The following is a 23,493-nucleotide window of genomic DNA, read 5'->3' as shown; positions in this document are numbered from 1 at the left end:
TATCTATTGTTGAGTAAAAAGACATCCAAGTAAGAGTAAAATTTAACTAGTGAGAGAACATGGTCTAAAGAGTAGTTTAAAAAAAAAGAAAACCTGGAGCCAACAAACAAGTAACTTATAAAATTGTCCTAGAAAATACAATGGTCCAACTAACAAATAACGAATGGGGTTTGTCTTCAGTCTGAGGTCTCTGATGTTCAGGGAATGCAGCAGTTCTTTGGTGCTGTTATCAATCCCTGATTCCTGAATGGCTGACTAACTCTACAGGTGGGAAGATTGTTCTGGCAGGAAAAGGAGGAAGTAAGCCATTTCCTCCTATTAGGCCATACCATGGACTATTTTTGTGCTATAAGGAAGGAAAAGTGATGTGATCAGATTTCAAAAAAATTCACTTAGGCTGTAATACATGGACCAGAACATCAGAAAGCCACTGCAAATTGTTGGGCAAGATTTTCACTATATTAAGGTGGTATTCATATATTCCTCAGATATTAGCCATTTGGTATTTTGTTGCTGTTGCTTAGGCAGTTATTCCGTTGTTCTCGTTTTGTTTTTATCTTTAAAGCTGCAAAGGATACTGAATGAGCTGAGTAGATATTCTAATACAAGAAAGGGGAAAGCAAGATCTAAGGGGGAGAGGGAATGAGTCTGTAGTTATACTTTTTCTTCTCACTTCTATAACCTCTTTCAAAATGCTTAAATTAATTCTAAAGTCTGCCAATATCTGGTTTTAAGTCTTAAGTATACTAAAGATTTTAAAGTAAGAAATTACAGGGGCACCTACCATGATAGAAGAATGTCTAATATCCAGCGCATAGGTATCATCCCAACTACGTGCACTTAATTTTAAAAACTTGCTCATATCCTCTCCTTTGATCCCAAGACTGCGAAGGCCATTCATCATTTTTCCTTCCAGTTTCAGCACATCCAAAAGACTTTAGATAAAAAAAAAAAGAAATGTTTTATTTTGATTTGCCAAAAGTTTTTAATTAAATCCTTTACAGTTCATAGATATCTCAAAGCATTAGAAACAAGTTTCTCTAGTATTTTTATTAATAGCAGAAAAACACATTATTAAACTCATTAACAAACAGGACAAGAATTTCTAATTAGTTATCTAGTGTAAACTATGCTGAGTTTTAAGTTATAACAAAATCTTCTTTAAAGGGTAAGACATTAAGGTATATATATATTATATTCCTTCACCAAGGAAGTGAAAATATGTTCATTCCAGAGCAAGCCAAAAACGAAGGGAAAAAATACAACAGAGGTCACTCTTTTGATACAAAAAACAAGATCAAACATGACCTAAAATACAAAGTTTCATAAGAGTATGAAAGTTCCCATATGTTTAGAATACATATTAAAATTTCTAATTGCATATATAATAATTTGATAGCTCTTAGTACTACTGTTAGAAAGTATTATTGCTAAAAGTAACAACATCATCAATAAACGACCTTACTGACAATCAGGGCAATTTGATACTTTAAACCACTGTTTATCAAGTTCACTCTGGCTCTCATAACAACCTCAGGAAGGCTCAAGAGATGCCAGTGAGGCTAAGAGAGATGAAACTTCCTGCCCAGGAACTTAGCCAGTGGACTCGCAGAGCTGAGACACGAAGGCCATCTGCAAAGACAGGTAAGGCTGTACAGACCATGATAAAGCATGTTCATGTTGGGGAAGGTAAAAATCTACTAGGCAAGGAGGAATTCTGATTATTACTTTTTGAAACCAAGTGTTTATATTTATTATATTTAACCCAAGTGCTTCATTCAAAAATCCATTCATGGAATTTACCTTGCCTTTCAGAAATGAACAGAATCAGAATAAAGTGATATATGGGCTTTAGATACAGTTCTTAGGGAGGACTATAGAAATCTACATTTAAAGAGTAGAGATCTAATATCTAAACTCCTAAGGAGGCTGTTTTAGAAGTGTTTCAAGCTGGCCTTTATGACATCAGCTCAGCATGTCTGTATCCTAGACAGTTCTGACTGTATTAAAAGTAGACTTTTTACCATTCCCTCCAAATGTATTAGAAGATGAGTGTGATAAAAAAAAAGCACCAGCTTGAATATCATAAATAAGCAATAATAAGATTTAGTCGGGGCTGTAACACTACACTGCATGTGGGTTCTTAAAGTTCTTAATCCCTTTAGTCTAAGTTTTCTCATTTGCAAAATAAGAATTGTGGATGGCACTGCCAATGTTCTCTCCATTTAAAAAATGTTAAGATGCTTATTGAAGAGATATTTTTTATGTGATAGAATTATAATATTCTTCATAGCTTCTGTAACTACCATCTTTGCTATCACAACCTAGTTTTCAAGGAAAACTATCAACAGAAAAACTAGATAGAGCTATGAGGTATGGTACACTGAAAAGGGCATGAGATTTCAAACCCTGAAACTATTTGCTAGTTGTGTCCCTATCTTTATGTGAGATCTGAGTTGTTTCCCCATACATAAAAAGAGAACAGTAATAATCAACTGATAACGGTATTACGATTAAACGAATTTGCTACTAAGCACACAGTTGCTCTCAACAGCACCAGTTTCTTCCTTGCTCTTTTCAAATCTTGAATTTTGGATACCAAATTTAAAAAAAAAAAAAAACCTGGTTCTTGAAATATGATAGGTTTATAAGGAAAACTTATCTCTGGATTGTTAAATAATAAAAACTTTTTCATGCTTCTCTTTTAATAGTTACTAGGAAACAATAGAATGGAAAAGACTACAGAGATCTCTTCAAGAAAATTAGAAATACCAAGGGAACTTTTCATGCAAAGATGGCACAATAAAGGACAGAAATGATATGGACCTAACAAAAGCAAAAGATATTAAGAAGAGGCGGCAAGAATACTCAGAAGAACTATATAAAAAAGATCTTCATGACCCAGATAATCATGTTGGTGTGATCACTCACCTAGAGCCAGACACCCTGGAATGCGAAGTCAAGTGGGCCTTAGGAAGCATCACTATAAACAAAGCTAGTGGAAGTGACAGAATTCCAGTTGAGCTATTTCAAATCCTGAAAGATGATGCTGCGAAAGTGCTGCACTCAATATGCCAGCAAATTTGGAAAACTCAACAGTGGCCACAGGACTGGAAAAGGTCAGTTTTCATTCCAATCCCAAAGAAAGGCAATACCAAAGAATGCTCAAACTACCGCACAACTGCACTCATCTCACACGCTAGTAAAGTAATGCTTAAAATTCTTCAAGCCAGGCTTCAGCAACACGTGAACGGTGAACTTCCAGATGTTCAAGCTGGTTTTAGAAAAGGAAGAGGAACAAGAGATCAAATTGCCAACATCCGCTGGATCATCAAAAAAGCGAGAGAGTTCTAGGAAAAACATATACTTCTGCTTTATTGACTATCCAAAGTCTTTGACTGTGTGGACCACAAAAAATGTGGAAAATTCTCAAAGAGATGGGAATACCAGATCATCTGACCTGCCTCTTAAGAAACCTGTATGCAGGTCAGGAAGCAACAGTTAGAACTGGACATGAAACAACAGACTGGTTCCAAATTGGGGAAGGAGTATGTCAATGCTGTATATTGTCACTCTGCTTATTTAACTTATATGCAGAGTACATTATGAGAAATGCTGAACTGGATGAAGCACAAGCTGGAATCATGACTGCCGGGAGAAATATCAATGACCTCAGATATGCAGATGACACCACACTTAAGGCAGAAAGCTAAGAGGACTTAAAAAGCCTCTCGATGAAAGTGAAAGAGGAGAGTGATAAAGTTGGCTTAAAACTCAACATTAAGAAAACTAAGATCATGGCATCTGGTCCTGTCACTTTATGGCAAATAGATAGGGGAAAAAAGGAAACCGTGATAGACTTTATTTTGGGGGGGGCTCCAAAATCACTGCAGATGGTGACTGCAGCCATGAAAGTAAAAGACGCTTACTTCTTGGAAGAAACGTTATGACCAACCTAGAAAGCATATTAAAAAGCAGAGACATTACTTTGTCAACAAAAGTCTGTCCAGTCAAAGCTATGGTTTTTCCAGTAGTCATGTATGGATGTAAGAGTTGGACTATAAAGAAAGCTGAGTGCCAAAGAATTGATGCTTTTGAACTGTGGTGTTGGAGAAGGCTCCTGAGAGTTCCTTGGATTGCAAGGAGATCCAACCAGTCCATCCTAAAGGAAATCAGTCCTGAATATTCTTTGGAAGGACTGATGCTGAAGCTGAAACTCTTAATTCTTTGGCCACCTGCTGTGAAGAACTGACTCATTGGAAAAGACCCCGATGCTGGGAAAGACTGAAGAAGGGAGGAGAAGGGGACGACAGAGGATGAGATGCTTGGATGGCATCACCGACTCAATGGACACGAGTTTGAGTAAACTCTGGGAGTTGGTGATAGACAGGCAGGCCCGGCGTGCTACAGTCCATGGGGTCGCAAAGAGTCAGACACGACTGAGAAACTGAACTGAACTTAAATTTGCTTAGAACCTTTCACTGGCTTCTCCTGCCCCCGAGATAAAAGGCCAAAATGTGAAACCTGGTTCCACAATCTTTGTCCACCTGTACAACCTAAGTACCTTCCAGCTCCTCCTCACTGCATATTCTGGCCGTACTAGACCATGCATTTTCTCAAATATGTCACGTTTGCAGAACCTCTACTCTCTACTCTGCCTGATTCATCCTTAAATATCACTTCCTTGAAGCAAATTGATATCCACTGTCCCCATCAAGAACAAGTTTAAAACCCTCAAAGCACTACACTGTATTTTTTTAGAAACCTTATCACAATATAATTGTTACTTAATTTCAATTATCCCACTAGACTATAAATTCTGTTTAAGACATTTCTGTCTTGTTCACCACTATACCCCCAATACCTAGCAGTCTCTATACCACGGAAATTCAGACATTAGCCAAACCAAATTTTATTATTGACTTGATTTTACCACATTGAATTGTAAAGCTGCCCACATTACAGAAACATATTTATCCAGAGCTCAAACTGTGAGCCAGGCAACTTCATTAAGATACAGAAAAATTACACAAGTGGGACCATCAAGACACTTTGTGACCTCTTTCTTTCTGGTAGTTATACTGTACTGACATTATTCAAGTCTGAACGGGCTAGCTATCAAAATAAGTAACATCCAATGTGTTACCAGAGTCAATTTCTCACGCAGTTCTACTTGACCAGAGTCTGGTCCACTCTGAGGCTGGGGTGACTACTAAGTAGCTCTATGGTAGATGTATCTGAGGTAGATACATAAAACACACTTATGGAAGTCCTCAAATTTATTTGGTCCTATCTGCCTCTTCCCTGGTCACTGCCCCTGCCTCCTTCTGCTCGAGTCTCCCTGGGGGTGAGTCAGGCTTGGGCACATGCTGTGTGAACTGGTGCTGACCTGACCCTAAGCACGGGACCTTTGGCTCCTCTGGGGTCACAGAAGAAAGGCTGGGCTGTGGGCATGACATCAGCTCTCCACAACCCCAAAATGCAGAAGATAGGAAGAAAGAGAAAAGTTATTCCTCCTTCACTTTTGTTCCCCAAATTCTACATTACTGGTTGCACAGCAATCTCTCTCCAGATCTAGGACATAACTTCAATATTAGGACATTTTCCTTCCTCTCCTCTTGCATATTTTTCCTCCATTCATCAACCTCTTCATACTGTTTTTTACCTGACATTCTCTGATCTTTCCTGAGAACCTTTCTTTGATTGTGATATAAATACCCTCACATATTTTCTTTTCTCTCCTTTAAGGGAATTACAGTAGTTTCAACTAGTGATCCCAACAAGAAGGAACAAAAATGTATCACACATCATGCAGATCACTAATTACCAGGAGAGGACCCAAGAGGGTTCTATTTCTTGAATAACCTGTAGCCTTTCCATTGATAAAGTACATCTCAAAGTGTTTCTGCTATAAAAATTTCCCCATACAGTGCCACAGAAAACTTTTCAAAATCTACCTACCAATTCTGCCCTCTTTTAAATCTCTTTCCACTGTTTTTGAGCACAGGTTTAATTTCTGTACTCTGAAGCTTACAGCCAGAAGCTAACAACTGCTCTGCTCTATGTGTAGTATCTATCCTTCACATCTTAGATTAGCATTTTCCCAATATTAGGTGCAAAGACTCAACTAAATAAAGATAAAAGCTCCACTTGAATCCAACTTCTCAATCTTTCCTGTGTTTTCCTATATATCTCTAAACTTGCTAAGAAAATGAAAGTTGACATTCAGAAAAAGCAAACTGAAATAAATTAAAACTAAATATTTGAAATAAAGTATTGCATTCACTAAATTCATCTTATATTCTAATTATGAATTTTTAAAGTAGTTTTATGGCTCTCTTTAAAGTAAATTCACTTTGATTTCTCTTCTGTGGCCTACGGCTTTTCATTTACAGGTTAATGGCCACGATAAATACAAGACTTTCTAATTCTGCACTAGAGCATTTTGGGGAACTTTTTTGACCTAAAGAGACAATATTGAGCAATCTATCATTTCCTTCTTTTGGCCACACCATGCTGCATGGGGGATCTTAGTTCCCCAACCAGGGATCAAATCCATGTTCCTGGCACGGGGAGCGTAAAGTCTTAACCACTGGACTGCCAGGGAAGTCCCTAGCAATCTAACGTTTCAGGTTCACTTTCTGATGAATACAAGCACTTAAAATTCTTCCTGCTGGTTTCTTTATTCTGGGAAAACATCTCATACTCCTTTCACATCTTTTCTGAAGGGTACAACTCCCTAGCTACTCAGCACTGGCCCAAGAAACTTTCAAGCTAATGACAGACCTACTTGTCAATTAAAGACAGTTTCAAATAATAGGACAAGAATGTCTAGGATTCAGAAACTTCAATTTTCTCATCTGAATAAATTTCTCCAAGGTTTCTTTCAGCTCTGATATTCAAAGACACTTAAGAGAATATTCTACCAAAATAACAGAGTTGCTTTGCAAAATCGAAAAGATATATTTGCTTTAAAGTGAATATCTGCAGTTCAACAAATACTAAATTCAGAACAAAAGTGCACCTTTACACATAAACCAGAGTTTGTATCAGTAATTTAATACTTACCTAAAAGGATCATAGGAATCCATATCAACACGAAATCCATTTATATACAGACCAGCATCGCCTGGCTGAATATCAAATTTATCTTGAAGATGCTGGGAATAGAGAAAATAATTAACCAAGTGATATAACAATAGTTGATCTATGTCAGGAGTTGGCAAACTATTTCTATTGAGTTGGATAGTAAATATTTTTAGGCTTTGCCAACTACTCAACTCCATGCTGCAGCACAAAAGCACCAAAGGCAATTAACAAATGAGCATGATTATGTTCCAATAAAACTTTTATGCATTAAGACAGGCAGCAAGCCATATTTGGCCTTTACGTGGATAGTACTGCCCACACTTGATGGGAATCTTGTAAAAGGTTAGAGAGACAATACTTGAGTATTTTGATTTTGTAATATGTGATATTAATTTCCTAATGCTACAACTACTACTTACCTATTACATTTTATACTGTATGTGCATGTGCACACAAACACTTAGCATTTGACAGCTGGCACATTCCTATTCTTTGATAGACCAGAACTCAAAACTTTGGTGTATGTGTAAATATTTAGCAACCACTCTAAATTCCTAAGTTTCCATGAAAGAAGTGTTTCAATGTTCACTTTTAGTTAACTAAAACTTCACTTACTTTTCTTCATTTTATTGATGTAAATATTGATGTAAAAATTCAAGTATCTTATGCTTTCAAATGTTATCAAGAATTTTTACAATTTTGATGTATTTTATTTTTTCTTCTACTTAAGAGTAAACAGGTTTTAACCCTCAAGTGAATAAACTTTTTCTGACTTTTTTATTGATTTCTAGTTTGTACTGAGACTGAGAATTTTTTCCTATTTGTTCCACTTCCTGGAAATTTTGCAATTATCACTTTCACTTGGTCTTCTATATCTTTACTTACTTTTTGACCATTTCATTAGTCTTAGAGAGGTAAATTATAATTCTCCTTCCATTTCCTGTAGTTTGTTTCATGATGGTGCTGCAGTGTTTTGATGTAAAGATATTTTAAACTGCTCTATTTTCATTATGAATTGTATCCTTTAGTATTATAAAGGGCCATTTTTGGATCATTAATATTTTTAGATCTGAATTTGGCTTCATGGCATTTTAAGATCATACCCTTAGAACATAGTATTTGCTTGATATACCTTTGCACATCCTTTCATCTTTGACATTTCTGAATCATGTTAAGGGTTTTTATTTCACATACAAACATTAGGTGTGTTTGTTTCATACCTAATGAAACAAACAGAAAACTTTTGCTCGTATGTTAAGCTTATTTACATTTGTTGATATCCTAGGCTTGGTTAGCCTCAAATGGGATTCTTTCATGCTGTTTACTCTTTCAAGATTTAAAGTTCTTTTAAAGTTCTCTTTTTTATTTTCTTGTTCACTCAGCTCTCTTCATGCTTTGGAAGATTTAGACTTTTCTCTACTAGTTACTGTCAAACATGTGTATTTATTTAATACCCTCCATCATCTTTTTAACCAATAGCTAGAAAGAGATGGGAATACCAGGCCACCTGACCTGCCTCTTGAGAAACGTGTATGCAGGTCAGGAAGCAACAGTTAGAACTGGACATAGAACAACAGACTGGTTCCAAACAGGAAATGGAGTACGTCAAGGCGGTATATTGTCATCCTGCTTATTTAACTTTTATGCAGAGTACATCATGAGAAACGCTGGACTGGAAGAAGTACAAGCTGGAATCAAGACTGCCGGGAGAAATACCGATAACCTCAGATGTGCAGATGACACCACCCTTATGGCAGAAAGTGAAGAGGAACTAAAAAGCCTCTTGATGAGAGTGAAAGAGGAGAGTGAAAAAGTTGGCTTAAAGCTCAACATACAGAAAACCAAGATCATGGCATCTGGTCCCATCACTTCATGGGAAATAGATGGGGAAACAGTGGAAACAGTGTCAGACTTTATTTTTTTGGGCTCCAAAATCACTTCAGATGGTGATTGCAGCCATGAAATTAAAAGACACTTACTCCTTGGAAGGAAAGTTATGACCAACCTAGATAGCACATTAAAAAGCAGAGACATTACTTTGCCAACAAGGGTCCATAGCCTGGTCAAGGCTATGGTTTTTCCAGTGGTCATGTATGGATGTGAGAGTTGGACTGTGAAGAGAGCTGAGCACTGAAAAACTGATGCTTTTGAACTGTGGTGTTGGAGAAGACTCTTGAGAGTCCCTTGGACTGCAAGGAGATCCAACCAGTCCATCCTGAAGGAGATCAGTCCTGGGTGTTCATTGGAAGGACTGATGCTGAAGCTGAAACTCCAATACTTTGGCCACCTCATGCAAAGAGCTGACTCATTGGAAAAGACCCTGATGATGGGAGCGATTGGAGGCAGGAGGAGAAGGGGACGACAGAGGATGAGATGGCTGGATGGCATCACCAACTCGATAGACCTGAGTTTCAGTAAACTATCTACTATGTCTTCTACTGTGCTTTCTATAAGGTCAGTCCTCCTTTGTGCCACTTATCATTTTAGTTTTTACTTCAGAAACAGTTTTATCTTTACTTTGCATACCTTCACAAAGTTCTTCCAGTTCTAGTTTCACATTCCCTTGTTGTTGCTCATCAAACCCATTACTTTAAGCGTTTAAGTTTACCAACACAATGTAAACTGTTGTGTTACAAACTCTACCCAATCCCAACTCCCCAACTTGAAAGACCCAACTTAAACCACTTGAACAAAGACCTTCTCTAACCTAAATATTCTACCCTAACATCCTCCTTTTGAGACACTAACAAGAGTCTATCAAGGTTGCTCTCCCTCACTGCAGCCAGTCTATTAAATTCAGCTTTGCTTGTTCCAACAGTTACCCTGGTGAGTTCTTATTATTGAAGAGCTGACAGTCTATATCAGCCTCTCCCTTCCCACCTGGTTTTATTTAAATACATTTCTTTAGCCCATTGTATGTTTTCCTTCTGGAAATGGGAAATACTAAAGAATTTTTTAGAAGAAAAGTGACTAGGTCAAATTCTTAATTTCCTCAAGTATCTTTCCATTCACCTAACAAGGTGACTGGCAATTGAAAAATCCAGAATTCTTATTAAATTGTGCTGAAATGAGCTGTAAACCAGGGCATTAATTCTGGTTCCATCTTGTATCAACCCTGTAATCCAGAAGAAATCACTGGATTTCAGTTTATACATTAGGATATTAACAACAGCTACAATATATAAAACATCTTAAAAACTACATACTGGTAAATACAGACTGTTTTATAAAGTGAAGTCGCTCAGTTGTGTCCGACCCTTTGTGACCCCATGAACTGTAGCCTACCAGGCTCTTCCATCCATGGGATTTTCCAGGTAATACTGGAGTGGGTTGCCATTTCCTTTTCCAGGAGATCTTCCCTGACCCAGGGATTGCACCCAGGTCTCTCGCATTGTACGCAGACGCTTTACCACCTGAGCTACCAGGGAAGTCGTTATAGGTAATCTAAATATTCAAAAGTTTTCAGTTCAACAAATATCTCTGGTGGAATGCTCCATGCCAGATACTATGGTCATTCAAACCTCTAGGTTCAGAGTTTTCTGATTTACTCATTTCTCCTAACTTTCATTTCCATTCTACTTCAGCAGCTAGCTTTGGCTGTCATCCTGTGATTATGTCATCAAAAGTGGTCTATCTTTGGAACCATCCCATTTGAAAGTGAAAGCTGCCTAGCCTGCCAGGCTCCTCTAAAAATGGAATTCTCCAGGCAAGAATACTGGAATGAGTAGCCATGCCCTCCTCCAGGGGGTCTCCCCAACCCAGGGATGGAACCCGGGTCTCCCGCACTGCAGGCGGGTTCTTTACCATCAGAGCCACCAGGGAAGCCCAAGAACCCCATTTGGTCTTTCCAATCGTCTCCTTTACTCCCACAACATCACCTCTTAAACCTCATGAAACTCTTCAGCCTCTGAATCAAAATCACACAGAGCAAAGCTTTGATGACCAGGAACACCCATTTTGGACTCTTAAATGAACAAAAAATAAATTGGATTATGTGATGCCACTGATATACTGGCATTCTTTCTTTTCCCTTCTTTCCCAATCTCTCTTCCTTATTGTAAGTGGCATTATTCAAACAAAAACAAAAATTCTTATAAAAATTGCATTTTGCTTGAAGAATGGTGAGAGCAACTAGGAAAATTACAGAAAGGAGTAATACTTAGTTTTAAAGGATAAGCAAGAATTTGTTAAGTGGTTAGTGAAGCAAAGAACTTCCCAGGTAGGGATGATGTGTTGTGGCTTCTATCACTTGGTCTCCAATGAACCGTGCATCTACTTCATTATCATCATTGTAGTCATTTGTCATTGTTAAAACAGCCTGTATTTACTAAGAGTTTACTCTGTCTTGGTGTGACAGACGCTGTTAACTGGCTAACCTATCATCATCTCTAGGTCATTTCTCCTCTGATTGCCTCAATTACTAGAAAAGTAAAAGATGCTTGCTCCTTGAAAGAAAAGCTATGACCAACCTAGACAACATATTAAAAAGCAGAGACATTACTTTGCTAACAAATGCCCATCTAGTCAAAGCTATGATTTTTCCAGTAGTCATGTATGGATGTGAGAGTTGGATTATAAAGAAAGCTGAGAGCCTAAGAACTGATGCTTTTGAACTCTGGTGTTGGAGAAGACTCTTGAAAGTCGCTTGGACTGCAAGGAGATCCAACCAGTCCATCCTAAAGGAAATCAGTCCTGAATATTCATTGGAAGGACTGATGCTGAAGCTGAAACTCCAATACTTTGGCCACCTGATGTGAAGAACTGACTCATTGGAAAAAATCCTGATGCTGGGAAAGACCGAAGGCGGGAGGAGAAGGGGACGACAGAGGATGAGATGGCTGGATGGCATCACTGACTCAATGGACATGAATTTGATTAATCTCCGGGAGTAGGTGATGGGCAGGGAAGCCTGGTGTGCTGCAGTTCATGGGGTCGCAAAGAGTCAGACGCAACTAAATGGAACGGAATTTTTCTAGTTCCCTCATAGCTAGGAAGAAACACATTACAAAATTTTGGCCAATGAGATACAAGTCAAAGTTGACTAAAGTGTTCTAGGAAGGTTTTAGTCAAGATGAACATGGTTGATCTTCCTACCTTTTTCTGCTTTAAATATAGATAAGCAGTCTGGAACTATAGCAGCCATTTTGCAACCACAAAAGAAAAAAAAACATTTCTGTGGCAACCTACTTTGAGACTTCTTTTAAATGTGTGAAAAATGAACTCCTACTGTTTAAGGCCCTGTGTGACTGGCATTATATTACTTAAAGCCAAATTAAGTCCTATGTAATAAAGCCAGGCAGTGTTCTCAAGCACTCCCTAAGTATTTACACAATTAGGATCATTTAGAGTTTTGAGGTAGGTAATTTAAGAGACCACTTAGCAGAATCTTATCAAATTTGTGATCAACTGTGTACTATATGCTATAGGATTCTAGTAACATTCCAGTGGTTTAAATTTTTCTGTCTTCACTAGCTTTTAAGCAAAACTTTTTATAGGAAACAGAAGCATTATCTCATAGCCTTTATTCTCTATCTTGTGAAGAAAACCATATAGCATGGGCAGAAAATTTGGAGTGTGTAAGGTTAATGAGAAAGTAAGTAGGATCTATGTCAGGAAAGATTGGCTAGAATAACAAACTGTATGCCATATAAAGCAGACAATATAAAAATGGAACAACCTAAACTGTTTTAATAATAAAAAAGTACAAGCTAATATTTTTTGTATGAAAATTAAAGATACAAAGTCTAAAATACTGTATTATTAGTGTAGTAAATTTCTTTAAAAAAGGAATTCAAACTAACCTTTTGATTTTCCTGTATTTCCTCCCTCATAAGCTGATTTACAGCAATTCTGGTCAGAGATCTGGGAACATAAATAGAGATACAATTCATTCTTCCTTAAATGTTTAGGACTAAACTATGATTCAATGCAAGATAATACTCTGGATGAGAAACTAAAAACCCTAAAGGCATTATAACTGAGAAGCACACATTTCCATACAGCCTATTTGATGGATGGCACAATGGCTTTCACTTGACAAGGTATTTGATTCATGTGGAACAGAGACGGTAGAAAAGTTCATGCACACCCACTGCATGCATTATGTGCTATCAGAGCTTGTTTACTACTCGGTATTTATTTTTCAAGTATTCTTGATTGAAAAGTTATTTTGTCTTGTTTTGCGTCTAGGGAGAAATTCTGTATGAAATTACCACTATCACTGTATGTGTTGCTGCAAATAAGAAATTTTTAGAATATTTTTACATAAAGAATTTTGGTTAACCTGGGATCTATACCAGAGTATATATGTTCTAAAATACTGATAATATTGACTTCATGTATTTACTCTTAAAGAGCTTATAACTCCCTTATAATTTAAAAACATCACAAATGTTTTTTAAATGTCTATTGATTACATTTATTTGACCTAATAATGCCTAAGAATGCTTATTTATCTGCCAATTTTATGCATAGAAGAAAGATTTAAAAGTTAAAAGACTGTTAATTCAAAGTAGACATTAAGTAAAACTCAAACAGAAAGGGTATCTTAAAACAACCCATAATAAGTGTGTTTTATTTCCTAAAATTTGGCAGCATTTGAGATAAAACTGCAACTGAAAATTTGATAATGCAAACTTTTTCATTCATTTATCAAGTATTTTATTTCAATGAACATTTCCTGGTTGTCTACAGAGTGACTTTTTTTTAAAGAAAAATAAAAACCTCTTATTAAGTCTGAACATAAATAGAGGCAAGATTTTTAACCTTGGGCATTAATTATGGTTGCGCCATTGATGGGGTCTGGAGGAAACCAATCTGTTTCATCCTCAGACTGAGGAAGCATCCACAAGTTCACAGAGTAATGAATTATTGTAGTAACTGGAGAGATGTGATCAAGAGTTCTATTTTGCAGCATGTAACAATATGCATGCACAAGACAATATTTTCCTCTAGTTTAAAAAAAACCCAATATACAGAATGGAGACCCTCATTTCATAAACTATAGATACCAGAATTAACTGACATCATTAAGTTGAATGAAATCAGCCATTTTCATAAAATTTATTTAATGGAAAGAGTTCTGGCTATCATCCAATCAATAACCTTTAATATACCTGGCTTTTATGGGGAAGTTCTGCGAAATGTCTTTCATTAATTTTATGGCATCATAAACTGGAGTGGACATTATTTGAGATGCTGCTTGAAAACTAAGATCTGGAAGGAAAAAAATATCATTAAAGAAACTGATATGTTAGACCTTAATAGACATTTCCATGTACTTTAAATAACCCTTCCTGCCTTGTATTCATATATAGACACATTAAAAAACACTCATACTTACCATTATTCAGAACTTAAAAAAAAAATGGAAAGCTACCACTTCTATCCAGTTAAGTTTTATACTTACCTTTACTGATAAAATCTGAGACAGTGTAAATAACAAGTAAATGAATATAATATTATTAGAGTCCATTACCAGCTTTTGCTTTTTTCTAAACTGTTCCATACCTAGATGACTCAAATTGTTATTTAAGTCTTTCACTTTGCCTCTCAAATCCAGATTCTCATATTTAACTTGGTTTTACCACTTGGATACTTCAAAATCAGCATGTTCAGTAACAGATTTGTAATATTCCTGCCCAACTTTGCCCAAATCTGGTCCTCTTTGGTCTTCTCTTTACAACAAATCCACCACTGTCCATCCAGCTGGGTAAACCATGAATCCAGCAGTTGTTCCTGGTGTCTCTTCTCCCTCACACTCCATTTCCAACACTCACAAAGGTCTGTGATACGCTCCCTAAGTAACCCACCCTCGAGTTTATTCCAACCCTTCCCTCAGACCTCTATTCAATCACTCCTTCTTGAGGAAGGCTCCTTTTTCTGTTACCCCTTCTCTGCCCCTATCTCACCACTCAGATCTTCCTGACATATGCTTTTCTTAATCTTTTGTTCCTTTATTCTGCAGCAATTGTGATAGTGATTTTTACACTGGTTTTTCAAATTGTTTATGTTTATCCAACATCCTTTGAAGAAACATGATGTCTGTTTTAGCTCTTTTCACCTTTGGAATATGTGTTCTTCGAAGTGTCAGTTGCAACCCATTAGTTAGTAGTGAAATCAGATTAATGGGTGATGTGAAGGATTTTTTTAATCAAATGAAACAGTATAATAAAAGAAAGTTTTATCAGAATTAACAAAATGTAGTATTGGGCTTCCCTGATAGCTCAGTTGGTAAAGAATCCACCTGCAATGCAGGAGACCCCAGTTTGATTCCTGGGTCGGGAAGATCCGCTGGAGAAGGGACAGGCTACCCACACCAGTATTCTTGGGCTTCCGTGGTGGCTCAGCTGGGAAAGAATCAGTCTACAATGAGGGAGACCTGGGTTCTATCCCTGGGTTGGGAAGATCACCTGGAGAAAGGAAAGGCTACCCTCTCCAGTATTCTGGCCTGGAAAATTGAATGGACTATATATATATAGTTCATGGTGTCGCAAAGAGTCAGACACGACTGAGTGGCTTTCACTTTCAGTAAATATATATGGGGCTTCCCTGGTGTCTCAGATGGTAAAGAATCTGCCTGCAATGCAAGAGACCTGGGTTCAATCCCTGGGTTGGGAAGATCTCCTGGAGAAGGAAATGGCTACCCAATCCAGTATTCTTGCCTGGAAAATCCCATGGACAGAGGAACCTGCTCAGCTGCAGTCCATGGGGTCAGAGAGAGTTGGACACAACTGAGCGACTAATACACATATACACACACACACACAGTAAACATACATATCTATGGTAAATTTTTTTTTTTTTTTAGTTTTAAGTGTATCTATGTATTAACGCATTATACATTTGTTGTATGGGTCTTGGTGTAAAATATATTTCCTATATATTTATATATTATATATATTTTATTTATATATACTTTATATATTTCCTATAATTCCTAAAATATATTTCCAGGTGTCAGCCAAAAATTATAAAACCATGGTTGTAGGGACATTACTGATTTTCAATAAATACTTGTTAAATCAATCAAAAAAGGAAAAGAAAAGGTCTTGATCACTTCCCTTTTCCTCAATCTATTTCCTTGGCTTCTGTGATGTGCTCTTCCATCTCTCATCATCATCATTCCACTGTGTCTACCTGTCCCACATAAATGAACAAACAGACTCTCCCTTGTGCACTAATTTGGTTACTCTGCACTTTGAGTTATCACCTTCACCTTTAAAAAACCTCTATGCTAACATTTTCCACTTTTAAAATCTTCTCCTTTCAGTAGAAGGACTTTATATTCACCCCACCACTGGAACTGGTCATCTGGATATGTCACAATTACTTTAAGTCCATTTTTTAAACACCATTCTCATTATTTCTGAGCCCTGTATTCAACCCCAAGCCTGTTTCATATTCTCTCTACAGAGGCTCCAAGCTAGAAAATTTGAAGTCATCTTTGAGTCTTTTAATCTCCTGAATATTTGCTAAATCCAGCCTGCCCATCTATGCCTCTACCACAGCACAGGCTCTGTATCACTATACTAATTCAATGATGTCTTAACTAGACTTCCTATTTCTAGTCTACTCAAATATACCTTACACAGACATTACGGAGGTTAATTAAAACTAAGCTAACTATGCATGTTCTCTGTTTACCAGTCTTTAAAAGCACTCTATCACTTACACTTTTCTAAATTATGGGTCTCTTGGAGAACATTTTGGGTTTCCCTGGTGGCAAGCAGCATGTCTACTTTCTTCTCTACCATTCCCTCCTTCAGGGGATCTTCCCAACCCAGGGACTGAACCCGGGTCTCCTGTATTGCAGGTGGATTCTTTACTGTCTGAACCGCTGCCACCACCAACAGCGTGCATGCCTAGTCATGTCCATGGGGTTGCAAAGAGTCAGACACAACTAAGCATGCCCATTGTTGTTGGTGGTGGTGGCTCAGACATTAAAGAATCCACCTACAATATGGGAGACATGGGTTCAATTCCTGGGTTGGGAAGATCCCCTGAAGGAGGGAATGGTGGAGAACATTTTGGAGAAGAAAACAGACTGTTGCCTGTCTACAGCTGGAAGAGCTGGAGAGTTCACGGAGAGTGGCTGAATATGGCTATATTGGTTTCTTCTGGGGGGTGATGAAAATAAAACTGATTGTGTGTGCTGTGCTAAGTTGCTTCAGTCATGTCCGACTCTGTGTGACCCTATGGACTGTAGCCTTCCAGACTCCTCTGTCTGTAGTATTCTCCAGGCAAGAGTACTAAAGTGGGTTGCCATGCCCTTCTCCAGGGGATCTTCCCAGCTCAGGGATCGAACCCACAGCTCCTGCACTTCCTGCATTGCAGGTGGATCCTTTATCACTGGGCTACCAGGGAAGCCCTAAAACTGAGTATGGTGACAGTTAAAAACATCTAAAAATATACTACACTTAATTCTACTCGTTAAATGGTGAACTGTATAATTCATCAAGTATATTTCAATTGGCTGTTGTATTAAAAGAAGTTGATGAGATGTGATAAAAGTTATGGGTTCCACAGAAAAAGGACATCCCTATGACCCACTAGAAATTATAAATAAAATAGAAAATTACAAACTGAAAAGGAATTACAGTTTAATCCAAACTAAATTTTGGTCTCAAAATACCTGCTTATAGGATGTCAGTACAGAAGCCATTTTGAGGTCATAATGAAACATGTAATGGTCTCTAAAGATCAAAATTTTAAAGAGAAGAAAACTAAGATTTAGTTCTGATTTCTCTTAACTTACTAATCAGGAATTTTAACCAGTGCTGTAGATACCCTGAAACATAGTTTAATACCTGAGATGAACATACAAGATAACTCATACATGCTTTAAAAATGATTAGGTAACATCAGATAACTGCACGTTATATAATTTTAAATCTTCCAGAGATAAAATATAACTTATTTGATGAATAACATTTCAATTAAATTTTATGGCCACAAAAAGTAATGCATATTAGTCACTAATTGGTAATTATTATTGCCTAAGAAATAATTTATATCATATTATATAAAAGCCTATTTAATAAAACAGATCAGTTACCAATATGCTGTTTTAACATCGACCGAAATACTATACCTTGTAGTTCCCAGACTTTCAAAGGCATCATTTCTTTATTACTCTCAATCAGGTATTTTTGGAATGTTGTCAGATTATCTCTAAGATCTGAATATCTTTCTCTGTATTAGAATATTAAGTAATGTTAATTATTATCACGTATTATAAACTACTATTATACAAGTATACATACTATACATATTATACAAATATATATATAAGTATACTATTATACTATTATATATACAAATATATAATATACTATTATATATTTTTGAAATTACCTCTTCCTAATACTTAAGACACAAACTAACGGTTCAAGATAATAATAATGATACAGCTATAGTGCTAGATAGCATATTAAAAAGCAGAGACATTACTTTGCCAACAGAGGTCCCTCTAGTCAAGGCTATGGTTTCTCCAGTGGTCATGTAGGGATGTGAGAGTTGGACTGTGAAGAAAGCTGAGCGCTGAAGAATTGATGCTTTTGAATTGTGGTGTTGGAGAAGACTCTTGAGAGTCCCTTGGACTGCAAGGAGATCCAACCAGTCCATCCTGAAGGAGATCAGTCCTGGGTGTTCATTGGAAGGACTGATGTTGAAGCTGAAACTCCAATACTTTGGCCACCTCATGCAAAGAGTTGACTCACTGGAAAAGACCCTGATGCTGGGAGGGATTGGGGGCAGGAAGAGAAGGGGCGACAGAGGATGAGATGGCTGGATGGCATCACCGACTCAATGAACATGAGTTTGAGTAAACTCCGGGAGTTGGTGATGGACAGGGAAGCCTGGCGTGCTGCGATTCATGGGGTCGCAAACAGTCGGACACGACTGAGCAACTGAACTGAACTGATAGTGACAGAATTTAAAAATAAAAATTAAAAATGCATGTCTTATTTTTTTCAATGTATAAAACAAAACAAAATATGGAGATGTATACTGTCATTTGTTAACATTACCTATAAGGGATCCAAGGGTGAGGACAGAATTATTAGTTTTTATGTTATACACTTTTCCTTTAACATTTTATAAATTGCAAGTCTTGCTTTCATAATTAAAAACAAAAACTACTTTATAAAGAAAGATATCAATGCTTCCCATAAAATTTTAGCTTATTTCTGAAAAGTTCCATCTTTGAAACTTATAAAGAAAACTTATATAAGATAATTTTGCCCAATTAAACATATCTACATATTCTTACTTAATTGACCATGCCAAAGCCTTTGACTCTGTGGATCACAACAAACTGTGGAAAATTCTTAAAGAGATGGGAATACCAGACCACCTGACCTGTATCCTGAGAATCTGTATTCAGTTCGAGAAGCAACAGTTAAAACTGGACATGGAATGACAGACTGGTTCCAAATCAGGAAAGAAGTATGTCAAGGCTATATATTTTCACCCTGATTATTTAACTTATATGCAGAGTACATCATGTGAAATGCTGGGTTAGATGAAGCACAAGTCTAGAATCAAGACTGCTGGGAGAAATGTCAACAACCTCAGATATGCAGATGACACCACCCTTATGGCAGAAAGCAAAGAAGAACTAAAGAGCCTCTTGATGAAAGTGAAAGAGGAGAGTGAAAAAGTTGGCTTAAAGCTCAACATTCAGAAAACTAAGATCATGACATCTGATTCTATCACTTCATGGTAAATAGATGGGGAAACAGTGGAAACAGTGGCACTTTATTTTTTTGGGCTCTAAAATCACTGCAGATGGTGACTACAGCCATGAAATTAAAAGATGCTTACTCCTTGGAAGGAAAGTTATGACCAACCTAAATAGTATATTAAAAAGCAGAGACATTACTTTGCCAAGAAATGCCTGTCTACTCAAAGCTGTGGTTTTTCCAGTAGTCATGCATGGATGTGAGAGTTGGACTGTGACGAAAGCTGAGCACTGAAGAATTGATGCTTTTGAACTGTGGTGTTGGAGAAGACTCTTGAGAGTCCCTTGGACAGCAAGAGATCCAGCCAGTCCATCCTAAAGGAAATCAGTCCTGAATATTCACTGGAAGGACTGATGCTGAAGCTGAAACTCCAGTACACTGACCACCTGAGGCGAAGAACTGACTCTTTTGAAAAGACCATGATGCTGGGAAAGATTGAAGGCATGCGGACAAGGAGATAACAAAGGATGAGATGGTTGGATGGCATCGCTGACTCAATGGACATGTGTCTGGGTGGACTCCGGGAGTTGATGATGGACCGCATGCTGCGGTTCACGGGGTCACAAAGAGTCGGACATGAAAGAGCGACTGAACTGAACTGAGGTATTCTTAAAGACTGACAAATAATAATGCAGAATTAATGGCATTTTACCATATATATAATAAAAATTATCATCTTATTCTCCAATCTCTCATGAACTCAACACAGTACCATTTCCTATTATTGGAGAGAATTCTTTTTAAAAAAGTTTATCTAACTACTGGCACAATTTATAAATAAATTTTGTATTTTCGACAGTAAGGAGAAATGAGTATTTTAAGGTGAGAGCAAAACTAAATATACAGTACATACATAAATGGATTAATCTCATAGTTAACAATAATACATGCACTGCAATGTCCTATGTTGAAATTTTCTTCCAATGTGGGACTACATTTTGAAAACTAATCAAGACTGCTCTTATAGTGAAAAAGCAATAGAACTTCTTTGAAAAGACGTTCACTATGAATTAACCACTCCTTTCACAATATTTTGTTACAGAGTAATATTAAGTTTGCAAGAGCTGTTGTGTTGCTTTTCATGTTTAATCATAAACTTAATGATAATTTTCACTGGTAAAATTATGTATATAATCCAGGCAAAAAGACATTATTCATACAATACCTCAAAGCAAAAGCTTTTTGCTTAAGTCAATTATGTAAAACCTGGGTACTTCCTCTCCAAAAAAACTAATATCCTAGGGTTCCAAAGGCTTTTTGGAATACAAGCAACTTATTCCCATAAATAGTTATGTTTAAGAAAGTATGGATTCTACGATGTGAGACATAGCTGGAAATGGAATAAAAATGTTATCTACTAAATAAAAACCTTACTTAAATCCATTTTACAAGAAGTATTAACAGGTTACAAGCATACAATTTGTCCAGCAAACTACAGAAATGTAACTCAGTCATCTGTATAAAGCAATATAGTGTCCAAAAATGTTCCCCTTGTTCTGTACAATTATGTCCTCACAGAACTGATGTGTCCTTTATACATATTTGTAATATTAAATAAAGAACTAAAGATATTTTAAAAAATGGTTCTTTATTTTTAATTAATTTTGCCTTTATAATGGAATCACAAACTTGCCCTTCTTGTTAATAAGAAAAACCACACATAAAACTAAAATTCCCCTCTATTAACAATCAGAGAGCACTCACCATCCTATTCCTCGTCTTCAATCAGTGATGCGGAAAAAACAAAGTGGGAGAAGTTTACTTTTGGAAAGGTTACTTATATGTGTATATAAAATGAAGACCAGAAGTTAAAAGGTATTTAATATGGCAATCTTGGGACAGAAATTTAGGGAAATAAATATTTTCTCTTTTAAGACATAAAAGTGCTGATTTTTTTATGCTAAAAACCCAATAATAACTATGAGTTTTGTAACCCATCACAAAAGATTCTACAAATTTTTGTTTTATTTTTGGCCAGAGATAACTCTGGAATTTTAAATTTCCATTATCTCTAATCGTACTCATTATTCTGTGGAATTAGTGATTATTTTTCAATTTTGAGCTTTTTTGCATTAACTATGTGTTACTTTTGTAATAAAAACAGTAGTATGTATATTTTTAGAATGTGAAACATATGACAACACAACATATTGAATCTATTCCTTTAAAAACAAGCTTAATAGTATAATAATAGTTTCATTTCTATTCAGACTTACTTTAATTTCCCAAAGAGAAATCCTTGAACTTCATTTGTTTCAGTAACATCTTCTGCAGTAGTATTAGTCACAGCTGTATTTTGGAAACAAAAACAAAATAAAATGAACATATTTCAGACTGGAAGAGGAATATGTGATAAAAAATTAGAACTCAAAATCAAATTCCATTTTTTTTACTTTGTTTTTCTTTCATGGATCAGTCTAATGATACAAGAGTGTGCTCTCTTAGTAAACAAGCTTGACTACTTTACAATCAGCTATATGCTCTATAGATAATTTTGTAGTCAAGCTCTATTTTATACTGGAGTGATAAACCAAAAGACTGATCCAGACTTGCCCAAAAGTGTCCAAGTCTCTGGCAGAGGTGTGGGTTGGTGGTGGCCTGCTGAAGGGCTGGGGGCACTGAGTGTAGCAGTGCACGCATGGGACCTTTTAAGGAAGTCACCATTATCTTCATTGCCTTCACCATAGTTTGGCCACAGGTAAATAACAAGGAGGAAACACAGCCCCACCCATCAACAGAAAATTGGATTAAAGATTTACTGAACGTGGCCCAGCCCATCAGAACAAGACCCAATTTCCCCCTCAGTCAGTCTCTCCTATCAGGAAGCTTCCATAAGCCTCTTACCCTTCTCCATCAGACAGCAGACAGACTGAAAACCACAGGCACAGAAGACTAACCAATCTGATCACATGGACCACAGCCTTGAATAACTCAAGGAAATTATGAGCCATGCCATTTAGGGCCACCCAAGACGGAGAGGTATTGGTGGAGAGTTCTGACAAAATGTGGTCCACTGGAGAAGGGAATGGCAAATCACTTCAGTATTCCTGCCTCGAGAACCTCATGAACAGTATGAAAAGGCAAAAAGATAGGACACTGAAAGATGAACTCCCCAGGTCAGTAGGTGCCCAATAAGCTACTGGCAAACAGTGGAGAAATAACTTCAGAAAGAATGAAGAGACAGAGCCAAGGCAAAAACAACACCCAGTTGTGAATGCGTCTGGTGATGGAAACAAAGTCTGATGCTGTAAAGAGCAACACTGCATAGGAACCTGTAACGATAGTTCCATGAATCAACACAAATTGGAAGTGGTCAAACAGGAGATGGCAAGAATGAACATTGACATTTTAAGAATCAGCAAACTAAAATGGACTGGAATAGGTGAATTTAACTGAGTTCAGTCCAGTCGCTCAGTCGTCTCTGACTCTTTGAGAACCCATGGACCACAGCATGCCAGGCCTCCCAGTCCATCACCAACTCCCGGAGTCCACCTAAACCTATGTCCATTGAGTCAATGACACCATCCAACCATCTTATCCTCTGTTGTCCCCTTCTCCTCCTGCCCTCAATCTTTTCCAGCATCGGGGTCTTTTTTCAAAAGAGTCAGCTCTTCACATCAGGTGGCCCAAGTTTTGGAGTATCAGCTTCAACATCAGTCCT

At 37.1% G+C, this 23,493-nt stretch overlaps 1 protein-coding gene across 1 annotated transcript in view; it reads right to left on the bottom strand.

Annotated features, from left to right (window-relative positions):
- Positions 1-23,493, bottom strand: part of UGGT2 (UDP-glucose glycoprotein glucosyltransferase 2) — a 137,910-nt gene that overhangs the window by 83,666 nt on the left and 30,751 nt on the right. Inside the window, exons 7-12 of the mRNA XM_070471499.1 lie at positions 22,049-22,121; positions 18,182-18,282; positions 14,205-14,304; positions 12,891-12,951; positions 7,069-7,160; positions 785-935 (exon numbers count right to left, since the gene is read on the bottom strand). Of these exons, the coding sequence (XP_070327600.1) occupies positions 785-935; positions 7,069-7,160; positions 12,891-12,951; positions 14,205-14,304; positions 18,182-18,282; positions 22,049-22,121 (578 nt within the window). The remainder of the gene's footprint in view (positions 1-784; positions 936-7,068; positions 7,161-12,890; positions 12,952-14,204; positions 14,305-18,181; positions 18,283-22,048; positions 22,122-23,493) is intronic.

This window comes from Odocoileus virginianus, chromosome 8, assembly GCF_023699985.2.
Source record: "Odocoileus virginianus isolate 20LAN1187 ecotype Illinois chromosome 8, Ovbor_1.2, whole genome shotgun sequence".
Classification (NCBI taxonomy): Eukaryota; Metazoa; Chordata; class Mammalia; order Artiodactyla; family Cervidae; genus Odocoileus; species Odocoileus virginianus.
Note: the sequence above shows the minus strand (reverse complement) of the source record. Positions and strands in the feature narration are given on the sequence as shown.